General features: G+C 39.7%; 1 protein-coding gene across 8 annotated transcripts in view; it reads right to left on the bottom strand.

Annotated features, from left to right (window-relative positions):
• The window catches only part of KIF16B (kinesin family member 16B), a 282,927-nt gene that overhangs the window by 211,810 nt on the left and 52,262 nt on the right, over positions 1–18,855 (bottom strand). For all 8 annotated transcript variants that reach the window (XM_046678460.1, XM_046678462.1, XM_046678463.1 and 5 more), the window contains exons 7-12: positions 18,233–18,375; positions 16,604–16,772; positions 16,293–16,424; positions 14,953–15,128; positions 8,698–8,763; positions 4,892–4,951 (exon numbers count right to left, since the gene is read on the bottom strand). In XM_046678460.1, the coding sequence (XP_046534416.1) occupies positions 4,892–4,951; positions 8,698–8,763; positions 14,953–15,128; positions 16,293–16,424; positions 16,604–16,772; positions 18,233–18,375 (746 nt within the window). The remainder of the gene's footprint in view (positions 1–4,891; positions 4,952–8,697; positions 8,764–14,952; positions 15,129–16,292; positions 16,425–16,603; positions 16,773–18,232; positions 18,376–18,855) is intronic.

Raw genomic sequence — 18,855 nt, 5'->3', positions numbered from 1 at the left:
GAAGTAAAACCAAATGCTGTAGAATCACAGAGGAAAACAAAACCACTCTACCTGCGAAGTGAGAGAGATGAGTGATCAAAGAGAGCTTCAAAGCAGATTCTGACAGGTATAGAAAAGGAGCATCTCGAATGACGAAACAACACAGGCAAAGGCCGCGACACCAAGACACCAAACGCCCAGGTGAGTGCAGACATCTGGCAGGGCCGGGTGGGGGTGCCAGGGTGCTGGGGCGGACAGAACCGTGACAGGACACAGGAAAATGAGATCAGTGCCTTTGGGGGCCAGGTAAGGGAGTTTGGACTTTAACTTCTTGAAAATGAAGATTAATGAAAATGAGGAAGGCAGTTTAAGGAGCAAGAGTGTGGATACGGGGTACACAGTAGAGGATGATAAAACTCTCATTACCTAACTGCCTAAGGACTATCTCTTTAAGATAAACACACTATCTTCTGTCATAGGTTAGCTACTTTCAAAACACCCCCAAGCACTTTAGCATCTCTTACCCCAGTTAAAAAGACACAAGCCCCAGATGGAGGCAGGTAGCTAAGCCCACCAACACTAACCAGCTAAGCGCAGTTCCTGCCTCTCCCAGGTGGGATTTTAAGCCAACCAGTCTGGACTTCCCTGGTCAGCCCTGATAAGGGCTTGCAGAATAGGACCCCGGCTCCCCCAAGGGAGGGTAACCTGGCCTCCAAGGATCCTCTTTTCTTTTATTAATAACTTGTCTGTCCCGCCCAACTCCTACCTATAAAAACCTTCCTTTTTGTACAGCCCTCAGAGCTCCTCTCTACTTACTAGGTGGGATGCTGCCATATTCACGAATCATTTAGAAAAGCCAATTAGATCTTCAAAGTTACTCAGCTGAATTTTGCTTTTTAACACCCCGTTACCTTTTATATAAGGAAGAGGTTACCATCCACCACGATTTCGAAGCTAGGAACTAGGATAAGCGACAGTTGTGGTTAGTAATTATGAGCCAGTAAGTCAGAAAGGGAACTGAAGCCGAAGATCCAAGTTCTGCAGATCAAAGCCCAAGGCTCCACCGTTATTCACCATGGTGCCAGCAGCTCCGCAGAAAACAGCCAGGCCTTTCGTCAGAGCCTGTGTCTACACAGCAGCCTCTCACCCCCACTCCACCCACACTCAACAGCACCCTGGATTTCACTCGCCAGAGCAAGGGAAGCCACAGACTAGACGAAAAAGAAAGGAACAAAGTTACTCCTTGGCTTGTAATCATCCAAGAGCTCAGCATCTGGTGATTTCCATGAACATTAAGGGACTTTCAAGAGTAATTCTGACTTCAAGGGTCCTTTGCCTTACACATTGACTTGAGACTCCCCTGCACGAGATGGGATTTCCATGAATTCCTGAAGTCAGTCCTCCTGATGTATGCTGACAAGTTAATCTCAAGGCTTATACCTGGAACAGGAAATACAAGCACATCGCACAGGTAGCTTAACAATGACAAAGAAGGTCACTGCGAGGACTGAGAAGATGGGTTATTGCTCTTTTCCTTAGTCTTCTTGTTACCGAACCAAAATGGGTTCACCTACTGGCGAGTTAAAATCAGACCCTTCACCAGAAGTAGTTGTTACACAAAGTAGGGAATATTTGCAGCAAATAGGAGGTCACGCAGAATCATTTGCAAAGTTGTGGTGGCCCTAACACAGGGAAGCAGCGGCCTTTTATTTCAGAGAGGGAATGAATATTCAAAAGGGAGAGGTGGGCAGTTGCTTGCCCAGGCTCAGTTGGAAAATGTGTCCACATACAATGCAGGTTATGGTAATAAGGCCTAGGCTCCTCCCAGAGAGGAGATCTTAGCATTAAAAATGAGGCAAAGGTCATAGGTCGCTACTGTGGTGGGGCCTGGTCTGGTTCAGGATGGTGGATGACTGCATTTCTTAAACAGTTAAATGCTTCCAAACCCTCCCTCGAGTTCCTGAGGGCAATCAGTCAGTGATACTCTCTTCAAACAACACCCATGAGTCTTCTCTGACATGACTTGTCAATAAAGTTGGCCAAGAAAAAGCAACACGATAGGCTCTCATCATGTGAATAAACACCAAATTGGTCTTTGGGTATCCCTTCAATCCCCTGGATGTTTTAACTCTCTTCAGGCTTCTCCCCAAAGGTCTCTCCTTGGATGTTTAGAATTTGGGGCTTGGAAGGAGGATAACTGACAACCTGGTAGCGTAAACAACCAGGTCCTGATGATGAAGATAATCCCTGGAATTTACTGCTTCACTGGGCCTGTCTCTACAAAATGTGCAAGTTCACTGGAAGAGCAGTACCCAGAATTCAAAGTTTCACAGTTTAACGTGGGCATGTGTATACTAAACCACTGATCTCAAAGGAGGATTACACATGTATCACTTTGCCATGGCCTTATTGTGGGTGAAATATACTTCTTCTCCCTTGACTTTCAGTTCAGCCAAATGGCTTGCTTTGGTCAATGGAACGCTAGCAGACACAATACAAGCAGAAGCTTGAAAAGCACTTGCATGGCTAGGCCCGCCTGCTTGTACCTTAGTCAAGACCATGAGAAGAACATGCCCAGATGATCAGCTGGTCCAAAAGGATGAGAGACATGTGGAACAGACCTGGAACCCACCCGCAGCCTGGATCCAAGACCAAACAAAGCAGACTAGACCAGCCAACCACCAGCCAACCTGCACATGCAAGAGGGAAAATAAATGTTTTCAGCCACTGGGTTGGAGTGGGTTCTATGCAGCATTATTGGAACGATAGCTGACTGATGAACAGTCAGACAGCAGAAATATGGGAAAGGATTACACAAACCACCTAGATGCAAAGTCATCGAATAACAATCCCTTTCCCCATCAATTTCCAAAGAAAGTTTTCAAAAAAAAGCATTTGAGTAGCCCCCTTCTTCACCTCAGCCCTCAGGCACTGTCTTCCAATAAAGGAGGAAGACAGTCCTTAAAATATCAAACGTGAGCAGAAAACGAATACAGATTTAAAGCACAAATACCAGCAGAGAAATCTAAAACGGGTCTGCAAGGTCAAGAGAAGGGAAAAATTTAAAATATCATTAGCCTTTCTCATAACCTTTAACACCCAGCACATATCACATTTCTATTCTTCTCCTCTGGAAAGTTGTAAAAAAATGAAAATAATAAGATTTATGAAAAACTGAATTGGAACTGGAGGAGAATTTAGCTTCAGGGCCCAGAATTGCCTTATCAGGAAAAGGATGGGAAAAGTTCAGGGGTTCACGGTGCTGACTCTCAGCACGGCCATCTTTGCAGAGATGTAAGAAAACGCCCACCACGGTGACAAGGAGAGACACAGGAGCCAAAGAGACGAGGCTGAAATCTTTCAGTTCATTGCTGCTTTGCCTCCTGTGCTAACAGGCACTATGTATTCCTGATGACTTTTCAAATAGCTAACTATTTGATTTCTCTTTTCCTTAAATGAAGCAGACTTTAGTCCTCTCTCCTTGGCAAACTTTCTGAGGAAAGTGTACATCACGCCATGAAAGGTCAAACGACTTGGGCTGCATAAGTCAGCCGCTCGACACTACTTCTTAGAGTTGACGCAACGTAATGAAAAAATACCCACATCTTCGGTGGTGGTTATTCCACATCTGACTATCCTGAAATGCCAGTGAGGTCTTTGCTCAGTTTCCTGAACAAAAATCTCTCAACAAAGGAAACGCTGAGGAAGTATCTCAGAATAATCCAACATTATCATCATAATCAGGAGCAGAAAAAAGAAAGTCTGAACACAGAAGCCCTCACTTTTTGCAGTACTTTCTGCAACTGGAAAGAATGTCTTCAGGATCATTACAACTCACCACCACTGAGAAGCGCAACACAGCCTCCAACCTCATGAGAAACAGTCTTTTTAACCCCCAGAGAAGGCCAAGTTGCCTAAATGGTACAAGGAGAACTTCACATAATAAGATGCTGACCCCACTCTCAGAGAAAGCTATTAGACACAGAACTCAACATTAACCCAGGCCTTCAAAAGTTACCCCCATGAAACAGTAAATGGGTGCCCCATTTTCATGTGAAAGGGATCCAAGTTAGGGTTCTGCCAAGACATGCAGCTAAACTTCATCTATCCAGCCTCGCCAATATTAAAGAGACACTTACTCATTTGGGAAAGTTTTACCTCAAGAGACCTCAAAAACAAACCTAGGATTTAATAGCCTCTGAATCACCTTCTCTCATGCATAAAGTCAGACAGATGCTATCAAAGCAGAAAATTCAAGTCTAAACCTCAAACCCGGTATGGCTGACCCTCAACAGACACAGGCTTTCTACCAGCTCAGCAAAAAACGGGAACAGAAAGAAACGTATTTGGAAGCATAGAGTATGAAAAATGGAGGCCATTATCGATGTCCTTTAACAACGAGTCTTGCCAAAAATGCAGACCATCACTGTCTAGCCCTTGAGACATACAGGAAAAAATTCCAAGAGAAGTTACTAGTTTAGAAATTTCTGAAATCTAGCCATGCTGTGCACACATATTCTAAAATATTGCCATGTGAAGTATCTTTTTCATTCAACATATCACTTTTATATTGGGTTTAACAAAAGTGGAAAGGTAAAGTGGATGCCCTTGAATATTAAACAGAGTCTAATATGTGCTGAGTCAAAAATGGAAAAATTCCAAGAAGTGAAAGCAAATACCTTAAGTATCAGCATCACCTCTCTGTGTTAAAACACATACAGCTTCAATGTCTAACAGCTCCTTTCCCCTTTCTTCAAACTCAAATCAGAACCCCGACCCCACAAGCGACTGATCAGTTCCAACTGATCATACCTTAAGCATAGCACACAACAGCCATATTTGAGGGAGGAAAAAAAGTTTTACCTACTTAAGCCAGCATAATAAGAATAAGACACCTTTTTATAGTCCTTACTTTCAAAATATTTTGGGTTTCATTCCACTTATTTGTCCATTCCTTGGTCAATTCTTGAACCTAAAAGGAAAAATATACATATATGATTGCTCCATTAAAATAATTATTGTGATTTTCTTCTAGAAAGTTTCCAAACTCTTAAGGCTTATGGAAGGATGGACTCTGATTTTTTTTAATTGGACAGCAATTTCTACCCTTGAAAGAACCATCACAAAATATAAATCAAACAAGCTGATCTCACCCTACAACCTACCTTACAGTGAAGGAAAGAACAGAAAAAAAATTGTCAAGTTGCCGAGAGTTTTACAACAGTATTTTTCACGTGTATTTAAAGAAAAGCTGCTTCCTTGGATATTAACCAAAATTACAAGTTCAAGGAGGACAATGTTTCATTAAATGGGTTAATTTTTCCTGATTATACTTTAGGTCCTAAGAAATAGTGATTTACTCTTCTTTCTAATTAGATGTGGTGATTAAATCATCTTGGATGCTGCAGCTTCTTAGGAGATAATCTGCTTTTGTAGCTAATTAATAGGGTTTATAAATCTCATTCTATCTCAAAAGAAAAAAAAGGTGGCTCTTTAATTGACTCTTCTAGTGAAAGCAAAAATCTTTTTTTTTTTTTTTTAAAGATTTTTTATTTTTTTCTTTTTCTCCCCAAAGCCTCCTGGTACATAGTTGTATATTCTTCGTTGTGGGTCCTTCTAGTTGTGGCATGTGGGACGCTGTCTCAGCATGGTCTGATGAGCAGTGCCATGTCCGCGCCCAGGATTCGAACCAACGAAACACTGGGCCGCCTGCAGCGGAGCGCGCGAACTTAACCACTCGGCCACGGGGCCAGCCCCGAAAGCAAAAATCTTTTGATAAAAATCAGCTTCTTTCCAGTCCACTGTGTATCTTAGGGGAGAAAATATCCCCAGCAGTCAAACACAGCACAGTTGTAAATTGCTTCTCAAAGTTAAGAAAATATTCTGCTTATTTCATAAAACTTTTTAAATGATCTTAGTAATTCATCAAGAAGCAAAAAGTGAAACCTCTTTGAGAGGTAGAAAAAAAAGAATGAAAAATGTGTTCTGTAAAAAGGACTATACCTGGGCCAGGAGGGTGACTTGTGAGAGAACTTGCCCTTGCAAAGCTTTCCCTCGCGCACTTTACCGATCCTGCCTCCTCGCCACTCCCAACAGCAGACAGCATCCCATTTAAACCCACAGGTCTTCCCACTAATGACTTATCCTATTTCACCAGGCCCAAATAAATGCACAGAATACATTTGCATAAACTCTCACTGCCAAAGGAAGACACTTTCCACAAGCCATTAAGTATTGTAAGTGGAAAGGGCATTGTGTCAGCAACCTTCATGAAAGAAAGTGCTTGTTACTGACAAGAAATGGAGGACCTGGAGTGACGGTTTATCCAAGTGGAAAACCAAAACATCTCTCACCCACCTAAATTCAATTGTTCAGTGGTCATTCATTTTGCTCCTCAATTTACCTCAAACAGAACTATAGGAGTTCTAAGTTAACATTTTTTTAAATAATGGATCTTTTACTAGGTATTAATATCAAAATCTATCATCTTCTTGGTAAAAAAACAAAAGAAATAGGACTGAGCCTCTCTGTGCTTTTTGCTTGTTTTTAATGGTTGGATACGATTGTCCTGATCTACCTGGATCTGGTCACACTCCAGTCCTTCATTTCATCACTCAAGTGATGCCAACCCACAAACTCTAATGACAGCAATAAAAGTCACATGGCTATCAGGGCATTTTGTTTTGGAAAAGTTTTCAGAGAAGGATTAATCTTATGCCTTCTCTCCCTACAGAAGGAGAAAGACCGTTGTAATGAATTTACTAATTTGTAATAATTAGTTACCAGATCCTCATTGGCAATTTATCTGAGAAACACAAAGCATTCAACAATAAACGCTTCTGCATTTCACCAACAGATAGTTCTCCCTGAAGAAACTTAAGCCAATCAACCCTTTTCCAATTCAATAAAGTAATGCTAGCTTTAAGCAAATATTAAGTATGCCTCGGGTTTATTTTACTACTAAATTTAAAGCAAATAATCCTCACTTATAAAATTAAGAAAAAAACGCAGGGCCAGCCCTGGTTGGCCCAGTGGTTAAGTTTGGCATGCTACACTTTGGCGGCCCGGGTTCAGCTCCTGGGCATGGACTTAGGCTGGTCTGTTAACAGCCAGGCTGTGCTGGCAGCCCACATACTTAAAAACAGAGGAAGATTGGCATGGATGTGAGCTCAGGGTAAATCTTCCTCAGAAAAAAAAAGAAGAAACACAAATGTGTGATACCACCTCTAACAATGTGATCAGGTGATAAGATTTACAGCCGAGCAGATGGCAAACAATTTTAAAAGGTCAGCAAAAACCTAGATGAAAATTTAGAAAATGTTATGAACAATACAGACAGTCACAGCATGTATAATGGATTCAAATTAAAATGTTTATTGGTTTCTATTAACTTGCTACGTATTCCTGAAAACTATTATTAAGAAACAATTTAAGACTATATCCAGACATTTCAAAGCACTCAAAATTAGAATATGTAGCACTCAAATACAAAATTCCACAGAAAAATAGGGATTGGATTCAGAAACTAATGTTTCTACTAATGCTATTATCAGCAAGTTAATCAGCATAATTATCCAGGAAGTGTCAATAACTTCCTAACCACAATCCAATTTATATCTTCAATATCAGTGTATCCTTGAAAGAGCTTTACAAACAGAATCCAATTTTATTTTTTAATCTGTTTGAACCATTCAGCAAGGTGAACAAAATCCACTCCAAAAATGTCCTTAATGCCTATTTCTCTTTTCATAGAGGGCTTTTTTTTTAAGCAAAAATAGTATAGAACCAAGTCAGCCATGAAACTGGTTTTCAAAAAGCGCCAGCAGACAAACACTGGCTTGGGCCCATAACATCTCTAGAGCCACTCTCTCCCTACCTCAAATCCCACCTCACCCAACAGAAATCAAGCGTCCACCTGAAGTATTTAGATACTCGCCCCACGGAAACAAAGTCAAAGATGACAATAAACTCAACGCTGGTCATGGCTTGGCTACGCTCAAGCTATGGGATCCCAGTTGTTTCACGAATGTTGAAACAGCCTCTCAACCAAAGACTCTGGCCTAATCTGAAGGCCAAAACGGCCTCACTGCTCCCTCAGCACAGCCTGCACGTGAATTTCAGCTGCAGTTAACCATTGCATTCCAGACAAATCCCATTTATTAAGTCACAGAGAACATGATGAGATACTTAAAAAGTTAATTATTGTGCTTCTTTGGAAACACTCATGTGGGGGCCAGCCTGGTGGTGTAGTGGTTGGGTTTGTGCATGCTGCTTCAGCGGCCTGGGGTTTGTGGGATCAGATCCCGGGGGCGGACCTACACACTGCTCATCAGCCATGCTGTGGTGGCATCCCACACACAAAATAGAGGAAGACTGGCATAGATGTTAGCTCAGCAACAATCTTCCACTGAAGGTTATGATTTAAAAATAAATAAGTTGGGGCCGTCCCAGTGGCAGAGCGGTTAAGTTTGCACGCTCTGCTTTGGTGGCCTGGGGTTCGCCAGTTCAGATCCAAGGCACAAACCTATGTACTGCTTATTAAGCCATGCTGTGGTAGGCATCGCACATGTAAAGTAGAGGAAGATGGGTACAGATGTTAGCTCAGGGCCAATCTTCCTCAGCAAAAAGAGGAGGATTGGTGGCAGATGTTAGCTCAGGGCTAATCTTCCTCAATAAATAAATAAATAAATAAATAAATAAAGTCAAGGTATCACTTACTCTTGCTTCATTCTGCTGAAGTTTTTCTTCCATACTTAAGGCTGTGGGTGAGTCTAAGAGGGCAATCTGCAATTTAAACCATAAGAGAGCAGCAATTAGTAAACAGCAATAATCTAGAGGAAGGGTTTATCCATGATATAAGAAATCATCAAAAATTGCCAAGTAAACTATTAAATAGAGGTAAAATGTATTGTCCCACACCCCCTAAAAAGTGTCAGTCATCACCAGGTCTTTAATCCATGGGGTCCGTATCTCACAATATTCAAAACCACAGCAGCCTGGTAAATCCACACTTGCAAAACAAATCAGTAAAGCAAAAGAAAAAGAAAAATATGTAACACACTGACATTTTACCAAAATCAAACATGATCTAAATCCCTAGATCCTAAAGGATTCATTTGTTTTGAATATGCACAAAGTACAAAATTCAAAACGGAAGAAGCGTAAGTCTTGCTCAACCACAGGCTTCTGAGATTCATCCGTGTTGATGCATCCAATTGAAACTCATTTATACTCATTTCTGGATGATACTCCGTGTATGATATGGCTGCACCAAAACCTATTTATCCATCTCCTTACCCATGTTGCAAAGGTATACAGGTTGACACAGGAATGACAAACACCAAAGTCAGGTTAGAACTAGAGAGACAAGGAAGGCAAACGGAGCCAGGCAGGGCACACGGTGGCTTCACCTGTACTCGTAACTCACCCCCTGAGAGGCAGGGGCCCAGTGCTCCCTACATGTCATCAGGAAGAAAAAAGAAAGGGGTGTCCCTCCCTCCTCATCCCACAGGCGGCCACCCTTGCCCAATTTGCTGTGTAAACTTATTCTGTTATTCTGGTCATAAGCAAGCACGCTTTTGCTGTTCTTTTAAACACAGTCAGCATGCACACTACTCTGAATATTGCCTTCTTCCCTCAACAATATAACTTGGGGAAAATTCAGAACAAACAAATCTACTTCATTCTTTTTAACAAGTCCGATTCCAGTGTACAGTATTCCATTGCATGGACAGTCTATAATTTATGGCAGTATTTTCTTATTCATGGAAATGCAGTTTTTTCTAATCTTCTGCTTTACCAATAACGCTACGATGACTATCCTTATACCAGTTGCCTACAGTATCCATGGCTCTATCAATAGAATAAATTCCTAGAAGGGAATTTGTGAGTCATGCATATGTACAATTTTTTTTAATTGCCAAATTGTCCTCCACAGAGGCCGAGCCTTTTTTCCCTACTATTTACTTTTTGATTTCTACTCAAACAAATGTGACACCCACAAAGTGGTCTTCTTAGGCTCAGTTAAACATTCAGACTATCAGGACTACTGTGGGCCACACTTGGCGTCTTTCTACTCAGCAGAAAGCAGAGCTGCTGGCAGGGAGAGCGAGGTCCTCGGGCAGTCTCTGCAGCAGCCCTCACAGCTGTCCAGGAGCTACTGTCTTTCGCCCTCTTGAGGCCTAGAGATTCAAATGCACATGTGTGGGCCCACCCTGGCTCAGAAGCCATACCCCACAAGAGGCAACATTCTTGTAACAATGCCAGAGGCACATCCTAAGGGTCTGCAGGTGACACAACCAGTTACAAGAGTCACTGCACTCAGGGAAACCCAAAGCTCTGGCTTCTTAGCAGGCATTTATAGTTTATATATAGTTCCTCCTAATCCAGATGCAACTCACCCATTAGGGGTCATTTTTATCATTAGGGGTGTTGCCTGGTTACACAGCTGGCATTCCATTTTTAACCAGTTTACACAGAATGAAGCCAGCAAGTTAACCCAAGGTCAAATTTGTCCTTCATGAAGGAAAAGGAGCTTTGCTAACACATTGCTACACAGTATCACTGCATCGTCTTGCACACAGATGGTACTTGGTAAATATTTTTCATTGAAGAAACGAAGGTGGCAGACATTACTGTGACTGCATTGTCATAAACCATTGACAATTTTCAAACCAATTAGTAACCCCTTTATAACCTGGCTAAGTTTACAGACTTCACTGTTGGAATTTTTCATCCATAATCAAAGCTGAAGCATTCCTACCACATCAACTCAGTAGATGACTAAACTTCTAACTAAATATACACATGGGGGCTATCAGGACCACTATGACTTTTGGAAAATTATGTTAAAGCACATGTAAAGAAAGACCCACCTAAGTCTTTATAAAAAAAAATCTTTGGTAAAACAAAACCATTTTCGATTATATTATTCTTTACAAGGTGTCTGTTTAGAAGAAAAATGTTCAAGATTAAATTCATGTGTTAAACCAAGGGTAAGACTACATCAAAACTGCAGCAATATCTACTCTACTAACAACATATACAAGCACCTCTCGCCTCCCACCCTTGCCAACGTACCGGGTATCACGCATTTTGATCTCTGCCCACGTGACAGGTGAAAAGGACATCTCGTTGTTTAAGAACCCTGAGGTATAACTTACATGCAGTAAAATACACAGCTTGATAACCATGCATCCATATACATACATACGCTCATTTCCCACTTCTTAATATTTGCATTTACTGTATTTCAAATGACACTGAGCATACCTTAACAGGTTTAGAAGCCATTTGAAACTCTTTTGTCTATGAATTGTGCTCACATTCTATGTTCACTTTTCTGTCAGGTTGTGATCTTTTTCTAATTTTCTTAACGGAAGTTCTTCTCATAATAAGGAAAGTAGTCTTTTGTTGCATGAGTTGGGAATCTTTTTTCCTGGTTTTTACTGGTTATAGCAAATTTTCATTAAGTCATGTAGATATGCAATGTCCTCACTTATTTTTGTCTATCTGGGCTCTCACGGAATGAGAAGGAGGAGTTAACATTCCCCGTGACAAATGTATATACGGCTCTGTCTCCTATTTCCTACAGTTTTGTTGTTGTTGTTTATGAAAGCTGATGTCATGTTTCATTTTAATTATGAATTGCACTCTTCGTCATGATAAAGTTCTGTTTTTTTAGGCTCAAATGATGCTGTTTTTGCACTGCTTTCTTTCCCCTTGAATTACCTGGAAGACCTTTGCCTATTCTTACAAACATCATATAACTGAGTTTTACTATGTCACCCTCGCTGAGATGTGTCTAGCTTAAAAGTTACACACAGTGATAATTCTATTATCTATCTATTATTTAAGTTTTTTGGGACTTCATCTACAAAAATGAGGACTTCATCCTGCTTCTATCTTCTCTTACTCATTATTTTGTTTCCTGACTTTTGTTACTTATTTCATTTCTATATTGTTTAATTTGCTTGTTAACTCCAGACACATTCAAGAAAAAAGAGCTGAGACTTTTTCTCTGCAAAATTCAAAGCAGAAGTCTGAAAATATGTTTTCAATATAATAAAAGAGAACACTTGAAAAGACAGGATATTTGAATGCTCATCTTCATTAATCATCTGAGAAGTGCAAACTACAGTCATTCTGTGATGCCACTAGGCATCCATCGAATGGTCACAATGAAAAACGGACAATACCAAGTGTTGGCAACGACCTGCAGCAAGTGGAACTGGCACTCTCATGCACTGATGTGGAATACAAATTGGTATAACCACTTTAAAAATTGTTTGGTAAAATAAAATAAAATAAAAATTGTGTGGTAACATCTACTAAAACTGAACACCTGTACGCCTTCTGACCTACCAACTCCACTCTTAGGTATAAACCTAAGAGAAATGCACCTGTCTGTTCACTTTTAGGCATACAGAAGAAAGTCCATAGCAGCACTAATAGTCCCAAAAAGGAAACTCCCCAAATGCTCACCAAAAATAGAACAGATAAGTTAGGACATATCTGCATAATGGAATACAATATAGCAACGAGAAAAAACAGACCTACAACTACACGCACCAACATGGATGAATCTCACAAATACAACGTGGAGTCCAAGAAGTGAGATCGAAAGAATGTATACTGCAGGACGCCATTTATATAAAGAACAACAACAGGCAAAACTGAAAACTAACCCATGCCTTTAGGAGTCAGAAGAGGACGGGCAGTCCGTGGGAAGGAACCCTGAGGGGGACTTGTAGGGTGCTGGTAATGTTCTGTTTCTTGATGTGGGTACAGGTTAGATGGGTGAATTCAGCTTGTGAAAATTCACTGATCTGTACACTTACAACACGTAATTTTTCTGTATGCATATAACAAAGAGTTCATATACCAACTACTAACATACATCTGTATATTTATATCTATGGAGTAGGAAAAGCAAATACAACACATGTGAAAATCTTCTGCTTTATCTAAATTGTGTTTTTGAAACCCTTGAATCACATGACATTTTGTAGTGGCAAAAACGTAAAAAAAGCAGGAGTTGGTTTTTATTTGGCTGTACTTAGAAAAATAACCCCAGAAATGGAACTTCGATTTGAGAAACATTCTCAATGAACCATGGCAGGATTTGGAATAGAATATCGTGGAAATAGAGCAATTTCATCAGAAAAATTTATACAGAGATCTTTGATGGGCACTTAGCAACACCTGCTTATTTTACTGAGCAACACAAATGTAATTAATTTAGGATAAGCTTGTATTATCTCAGAACAATTTATAGCTTCATACTGTGATGAATTATTTTAAATTGGACTCCCATTTTTACTGTGATATATTAAGTTTAGCAAAGAATTTTATCTTCAGTGTGTTCTAAAATAGACTTAACTACATTTCCCATCCTCACTCCCAAGACTAGAGCAACAAAATACTCCTTTAATTACAGCAGTGGTCTTTGGTCATGAAAGAAACAAGAAAAAAAGACCACAAAACATAAGGCAACTGAAGATAGGCCTCAGATCGAATTCGTAAAAGTTTTAATAAATTAAAGTTTTTCTGCCCAGGGGATAAGGTTCCTTTCGAGGATTTCTTCAGTTTAATTTTAAAAGACTAATTTTTCTTTTTTTCCTTCATTCTCATAACTTAGTAAAAGGTTAAGTATAAGAAGTTGAACCAAGAATTTCCCAAATACTTTCCTTCACATACAGTAGATGGAGTGATTCTGTCAAATCCTCCTTAAATTTTTACTTTAGATAAATAACGTTTTGAAAACATTGGAAAAAGACCCCAATAACAAGCTGTATTAATAAAAATGATTATTGTGGTTCATGTCATAAGTTATTTGAGTCTCATAACATCACACATAGCTGGACTAGTCATTCTGACAACTTCCTTTCACACATGGGAAGGCTCCACATCAAAAAGCAAAGTGTGTCTGCAGATACCTTTAAGTGCAATTGGAAATTCCTATTCAGCTGTTGCCTGCCATCTTATGGGAAAAAAACTATCAGGTGTATTTTAGGACACAGGAAACTGAGTGAGGTTTTCATCCCATCAATATTTTCATAGGTCAAACCACTTATGGGATGTCAAGAGCTTCAGGGGCCATATATTTCTGATGGAAAGGTGTTCTAAAGAGAGCACTTTGAATTTAAAGAAAAGTATTTTTTTAATGATACACTTAAGACATCCATCCACGGCTAAAGAAACTGGAGGAAATGTACCTTTGTTTTATTTAAACTGGAGTCTAACTTGCACTTTTAGAAATCTATGCTTGATTTTCTTTCAAGGGCAGCCTTTCTTCATAACAGTGTCTAAACCTACCAGAACCTAACTCACACTATTCATCCCAGAACGTAAGGCTGTATGTCCACTATGCAGATTATAAGGATGTTTATTTGACAAACAAAAGGACAAGGCTCCTTCACCAGAATCTCCCAAGAGATCCTGAAGTGAGGTCATTTCAACAGTCAAGCAAGGCCCCACGGACATTATTTCATCCAGGCCACAGGTATGTCCCACCTGTCACTGGACCACCATAACTAGCTCTACAATGGGCGATACAAAATAGAGATTCAGAAAGGTGTTCAGACAAGTCTTTCATTCCGTTAAAAGACATTTTCAAGTTACAAAATGCATGGGTAGAATATTACATATTGCTCCAAACACTTCACTTTCCTTCCACTAATGGAGATTATGCTGCTAATCCTACTGCATACTAAATTTCCATCCATAATTGATAACTATGAGATAGCTAATCATTTCAGGCTTAGTGGATAAAACTGTACACACGAAGTACATAATGAATGCGAAGGCCAACGGGAGGGTGATGAAAAGGAGAGACCAGCTAACTCATTCAAAGCTTTACTTAACACTGATTTACTCAAATCAATACAATGAGTGAGATAACTGTCTCATTAAGATCTAGAAATAGAAGCCATTACTCAAGGAAAATGAGCCACAGATCTCAGAAAACCCCACCTGATTCCCTTGAGCAAGCAGCGTTTTCAGTCTGGCTATTTCAGCTCGAAGCTCACGGATGAGTTTGACGTTGGCGTCCTCGTTAATGGTCGGCTTGTTGATGATGTTTTTGGCTCTATTTGCATAGCGAAGAGTACTTAGGGTTTCTCCGTAATTGACATCAGCAGGCGAAATGGCTGTGAAGAATGAATTCAAAAAATATTTTATCCAGCACTCCGTGTTTCATTTAACACAAAGTTGGTTTGTAATTTAAAAGTCAGATTAACCCCAGGTCATTGAATAGACTAAATATTCATTGCCAAAGTAATGAATATTAAAAATTATCTAAGATTTATAGGAAAGGTACTCACTATACCAAATTAAATGTCATTTTGGTCTTCTCAAGACTAGAATCAGCCATCTAACCAATTCTAAAATGAGATATGTGACACTCCACTGAACTTAGGGAGTTTTCTCTGTTGAAAACATAGGAAGAAGAGGATTTCAAGACTATGTGTACTTCTTATATAAGTAGAAATTAAAATTCTTTTAAAAGTTCTGGCAAAGCCTACCATCTGTAAAAATCCAGAGCATGATAATTTTTGAAAGGAGTCAGTACATCAGTTAATTCTTTTTCTCTTAAAGCTCTGGTTACTCGCACCTCCCTCCCACAAACTTTAGGGCTCAGGTGACTACACAGTTGCATCTGGGGTGCAGACCCCAGAAGAGATCCCTTGCCTCCACAGTGAAGGCATGACATGGGGAGCCGGGGAGACATGAGACAGGGGAAGGGAAGAGGAGAGAGAGAAGGAAAGTGGAGTTAGGAGGAAAACAGGTTTGAGTTCGCTTCAACAGTTACCTCCCCTTTGTACATTTTCTCTTCCAGTTAATTAGTGAAAATATGAAAATGAAGTATATTACTGTTATCATTATTTGCTGTATTTATTGGGTTTTTTCCTCTCAATTCTTAATTTTAAATTTCAGATTTACTGCTTTAAAATAGAAAAACAAAGTTGGATGATTTTTACTTAGGTCCCTATAATGATTTTCTCCTATGAGGTTATGGAATGAAGTTTCTATCCTATACTTTAAGCAAAGAAAAGCTGAGAGTCATTCTGCATGTGTTCCAGCTTCCATAACCAAGAACGCAGCAAGTCTATGTAACTAGGAAGAGGGAAAAAGAGTTAATAATAAGATACTACAGACTAGATCATAGTCGGTGATTTTCTCCAAAATAGAAAAACTATTATTTTTTAAGATAAAAAAGGTGTTATTTCCTAATGAGATACTTTAAACTTTAATATTTACAGTTAATTCACATGGGACATTATATGCTGGGGAAGAGAACTTAAAATTCTTACTGGCAATCATGATAGTTTTAGAGTTTCCTCCAAGGCTATCTTTTAACAACCACGTCAAAACAGAATCCCTGTAAGGCACAAAAACTTGCTTCTTCTTTACAAGAGGGTTTGCTGCATCCTGAGATAAATCGGCTGTAGGGAGGAAGACAAAGAGGACCAAAAAAAAGACAATTATTAGAGTTTCTCTAATTTCAGTTCAAAAACCTTAAGGATATTACCTCGGTTTGTAGCACTAATATTAAACATAATTGTTTCATGTGAATACAGTACCACGAACAATAAGAGGAGGCAGGAGTCAGGCATCAACCTACCTAAGGCAGAAATGACGTTTCCCAGAGTCACGAGCGATTTGTTAATGTTGCCCCCTTCCTTCAGTCGAACCCCGGTGGCCCCGGTGGCATCTGCACGCTCACTTCCGGCCAGATCGACTAAGTGGATCTTACTCACGGTTTCACACGGCATTTCAGAATCAAATTTTGCCTGTGGTAAAATATAAAAGCAAAACTGAAGAGGTATAAAGAACCCTCCGTTGTTTATGACACAGATTCTAATTATTTTCCACTCTTCAATGTTACCTCTCAGGGTAGGTGTTTTGTTTTTTTTTTAATTTTCTTGTTTCACTGGCCTTCTTGCTGATTATAAAAACTTTGAAATTAAACTGACTACACAAACATCTACCATATGTGACTCAAACTTTTGGAAGAACTCTTCCATTACTGAAATCACTCGGGCACTCTCAGCAAAGGCTCACTGAGTCTGACTGTGGCAGAAGAGGAAACTAGGCACTGAGGGGCTCTCACGAAAGAAAAATATAAGTAAACAAATAATTTTGTTCTCATCTAGAATCTTCAGCATTCCAAGTACAACAGCTCTCCAAAATATGATACATGCAAACAATTTTGTAAAAGATCAGTTGATCAACATTGGATGTTAAAACATTTGTTTCATAAACTATAAAAAAGTGAAAATCTTAAACACTATATTCCTTGATTCTGAATTCTACCAAAATTTTACTTTCCCAAAGACTTTTAACTTAAGTTTTACAGTCTGAACCAAAACACCAAGAACAAATTACTCTATTTTTGTAGAAATGTAAGGCTCTTAGAAACTAGGAACGGCTATATCCTAATCCACGTTAACCAGAAAGCAGGTGAAAACCCAGGAAACCACAGTAAATCAAAAGCAAAGGTAAACCAAAGGGAAAGATGCAGAGAACTTACTGGGAGTTGTTCTGTTGACCTTAGAGAATTTTTTCATTTTCTTTGCTCTCTGATCTCCCTCATTAATAAAGCGCTATCTTTTTGTATCTGATGTGTTTAATGGTTAATAGAGGCCAGGACATCCCCAAACTCCTAACATATGCTTAAGCCCTGAGAGGACCCTACATTTTTGTGAAAATCTGTTCTACTAGTCTAGATGTTAAAATATTTACCCTCGATAACTTCCACACATATTAAAAATGCTCTCCACGACTTGAGCAAAATGAATTCTTACATTAGGAAAAATGTTCGCTGTCCTTTAACATCATTCTAATAATTGCAATCAACATTGTGGGGTGAGTTCCATGGAGTGATAATGTACTCCGATGAGTTACCTTGGCCTCCAGCTGGTCTGACTCGCAATCCATTATCTCCCACAGAGCTTGCAACAATGAAAACTTGCTTAATTAAGCACAAAGCAAGTTTTTTTATGTCTAGAACAGGGCGGAAGCCTGCTAAATATTTCGTAAGGGTACACATCAGGACATTTCAAATTACTATGATTTAACCACAGAGAAACCCAGCACACAGGACACGTTCAACTCTAATTAACAGAATACGACAGTAAGTCACCTTTGCCTGCTGCAGCTCCTGGTTCAACAATGATCGGTCCTCAGCTGATGCTCATCAGTGAGTGAAGACCTGAGGGATGGAGCCAGCTGGCCCCACAGCTGCCCTTACCTGAGTGAACTTGATGGTGAAGATGGCATGAGACCTACTGCTGACGTCGTTCATTCCAGTCGCCGCTGTGGTACGGTTGATATTTCCCGCATCCATAAGTTCTTCTACATCACCATAATTCTGTACTAAATGTTTAGATAAATCTGAAAAAAAAAAGAGCGACGAAATCTCCCTAATATATAGTAAACAGAATAAGAAATTTACCTCTATGAACTAATACACAACTGTACGAGCTGTTGACTTGTTTAAAGATCCTACTGGTTCCTATAGGGTGGTAGTTTATAACGCAGACTTGGGAGCCAGGCTGCCTGGGATCCGATCCCAGCTCTGCTGCTTACTAGTGGACTGACTTGCTTATGAACAAGTTGCTCAACCTCACTGAGCCTCAGTCGCCTAGTCTGATAATGCATACCTCACATAGGGTATTCAGGAAACATGCCAGCTATTACGATCAACCTCATTAGCATTAGTCATAGTAAGGGAAATGTGAACACTGCCCTCATGAAAAACTCAAAAGCATTTTTTTAATCCCTTTAAAAGACTTTTTATTCACTTTTTTGGGAACATTCATATGGCTCTAAGGTCAAAGGCTACAAAAGGTATACCGTGTAAAGGGTCTCCCT

Source organism: Equus quagga, chromosome 12 (genome assembly GCF_021613505.1).
Source record: "Equus quagga isolate Etosha38 chromosome 12, UCLA_HA_Equagga_1.0, whole genome shotgun sequence".
Classification (NCBI taxonomy): Eukaryota; Metazoa; Chordata; class Mammalia; order Perissodactyla; family Equidae; genus Equus; species Equus quagga.
The sequence above is the reverse complement of the archived record's forward strand: the minus strand, read 5'-3'. Positions and strand labels throughout refer to the sequence as shown.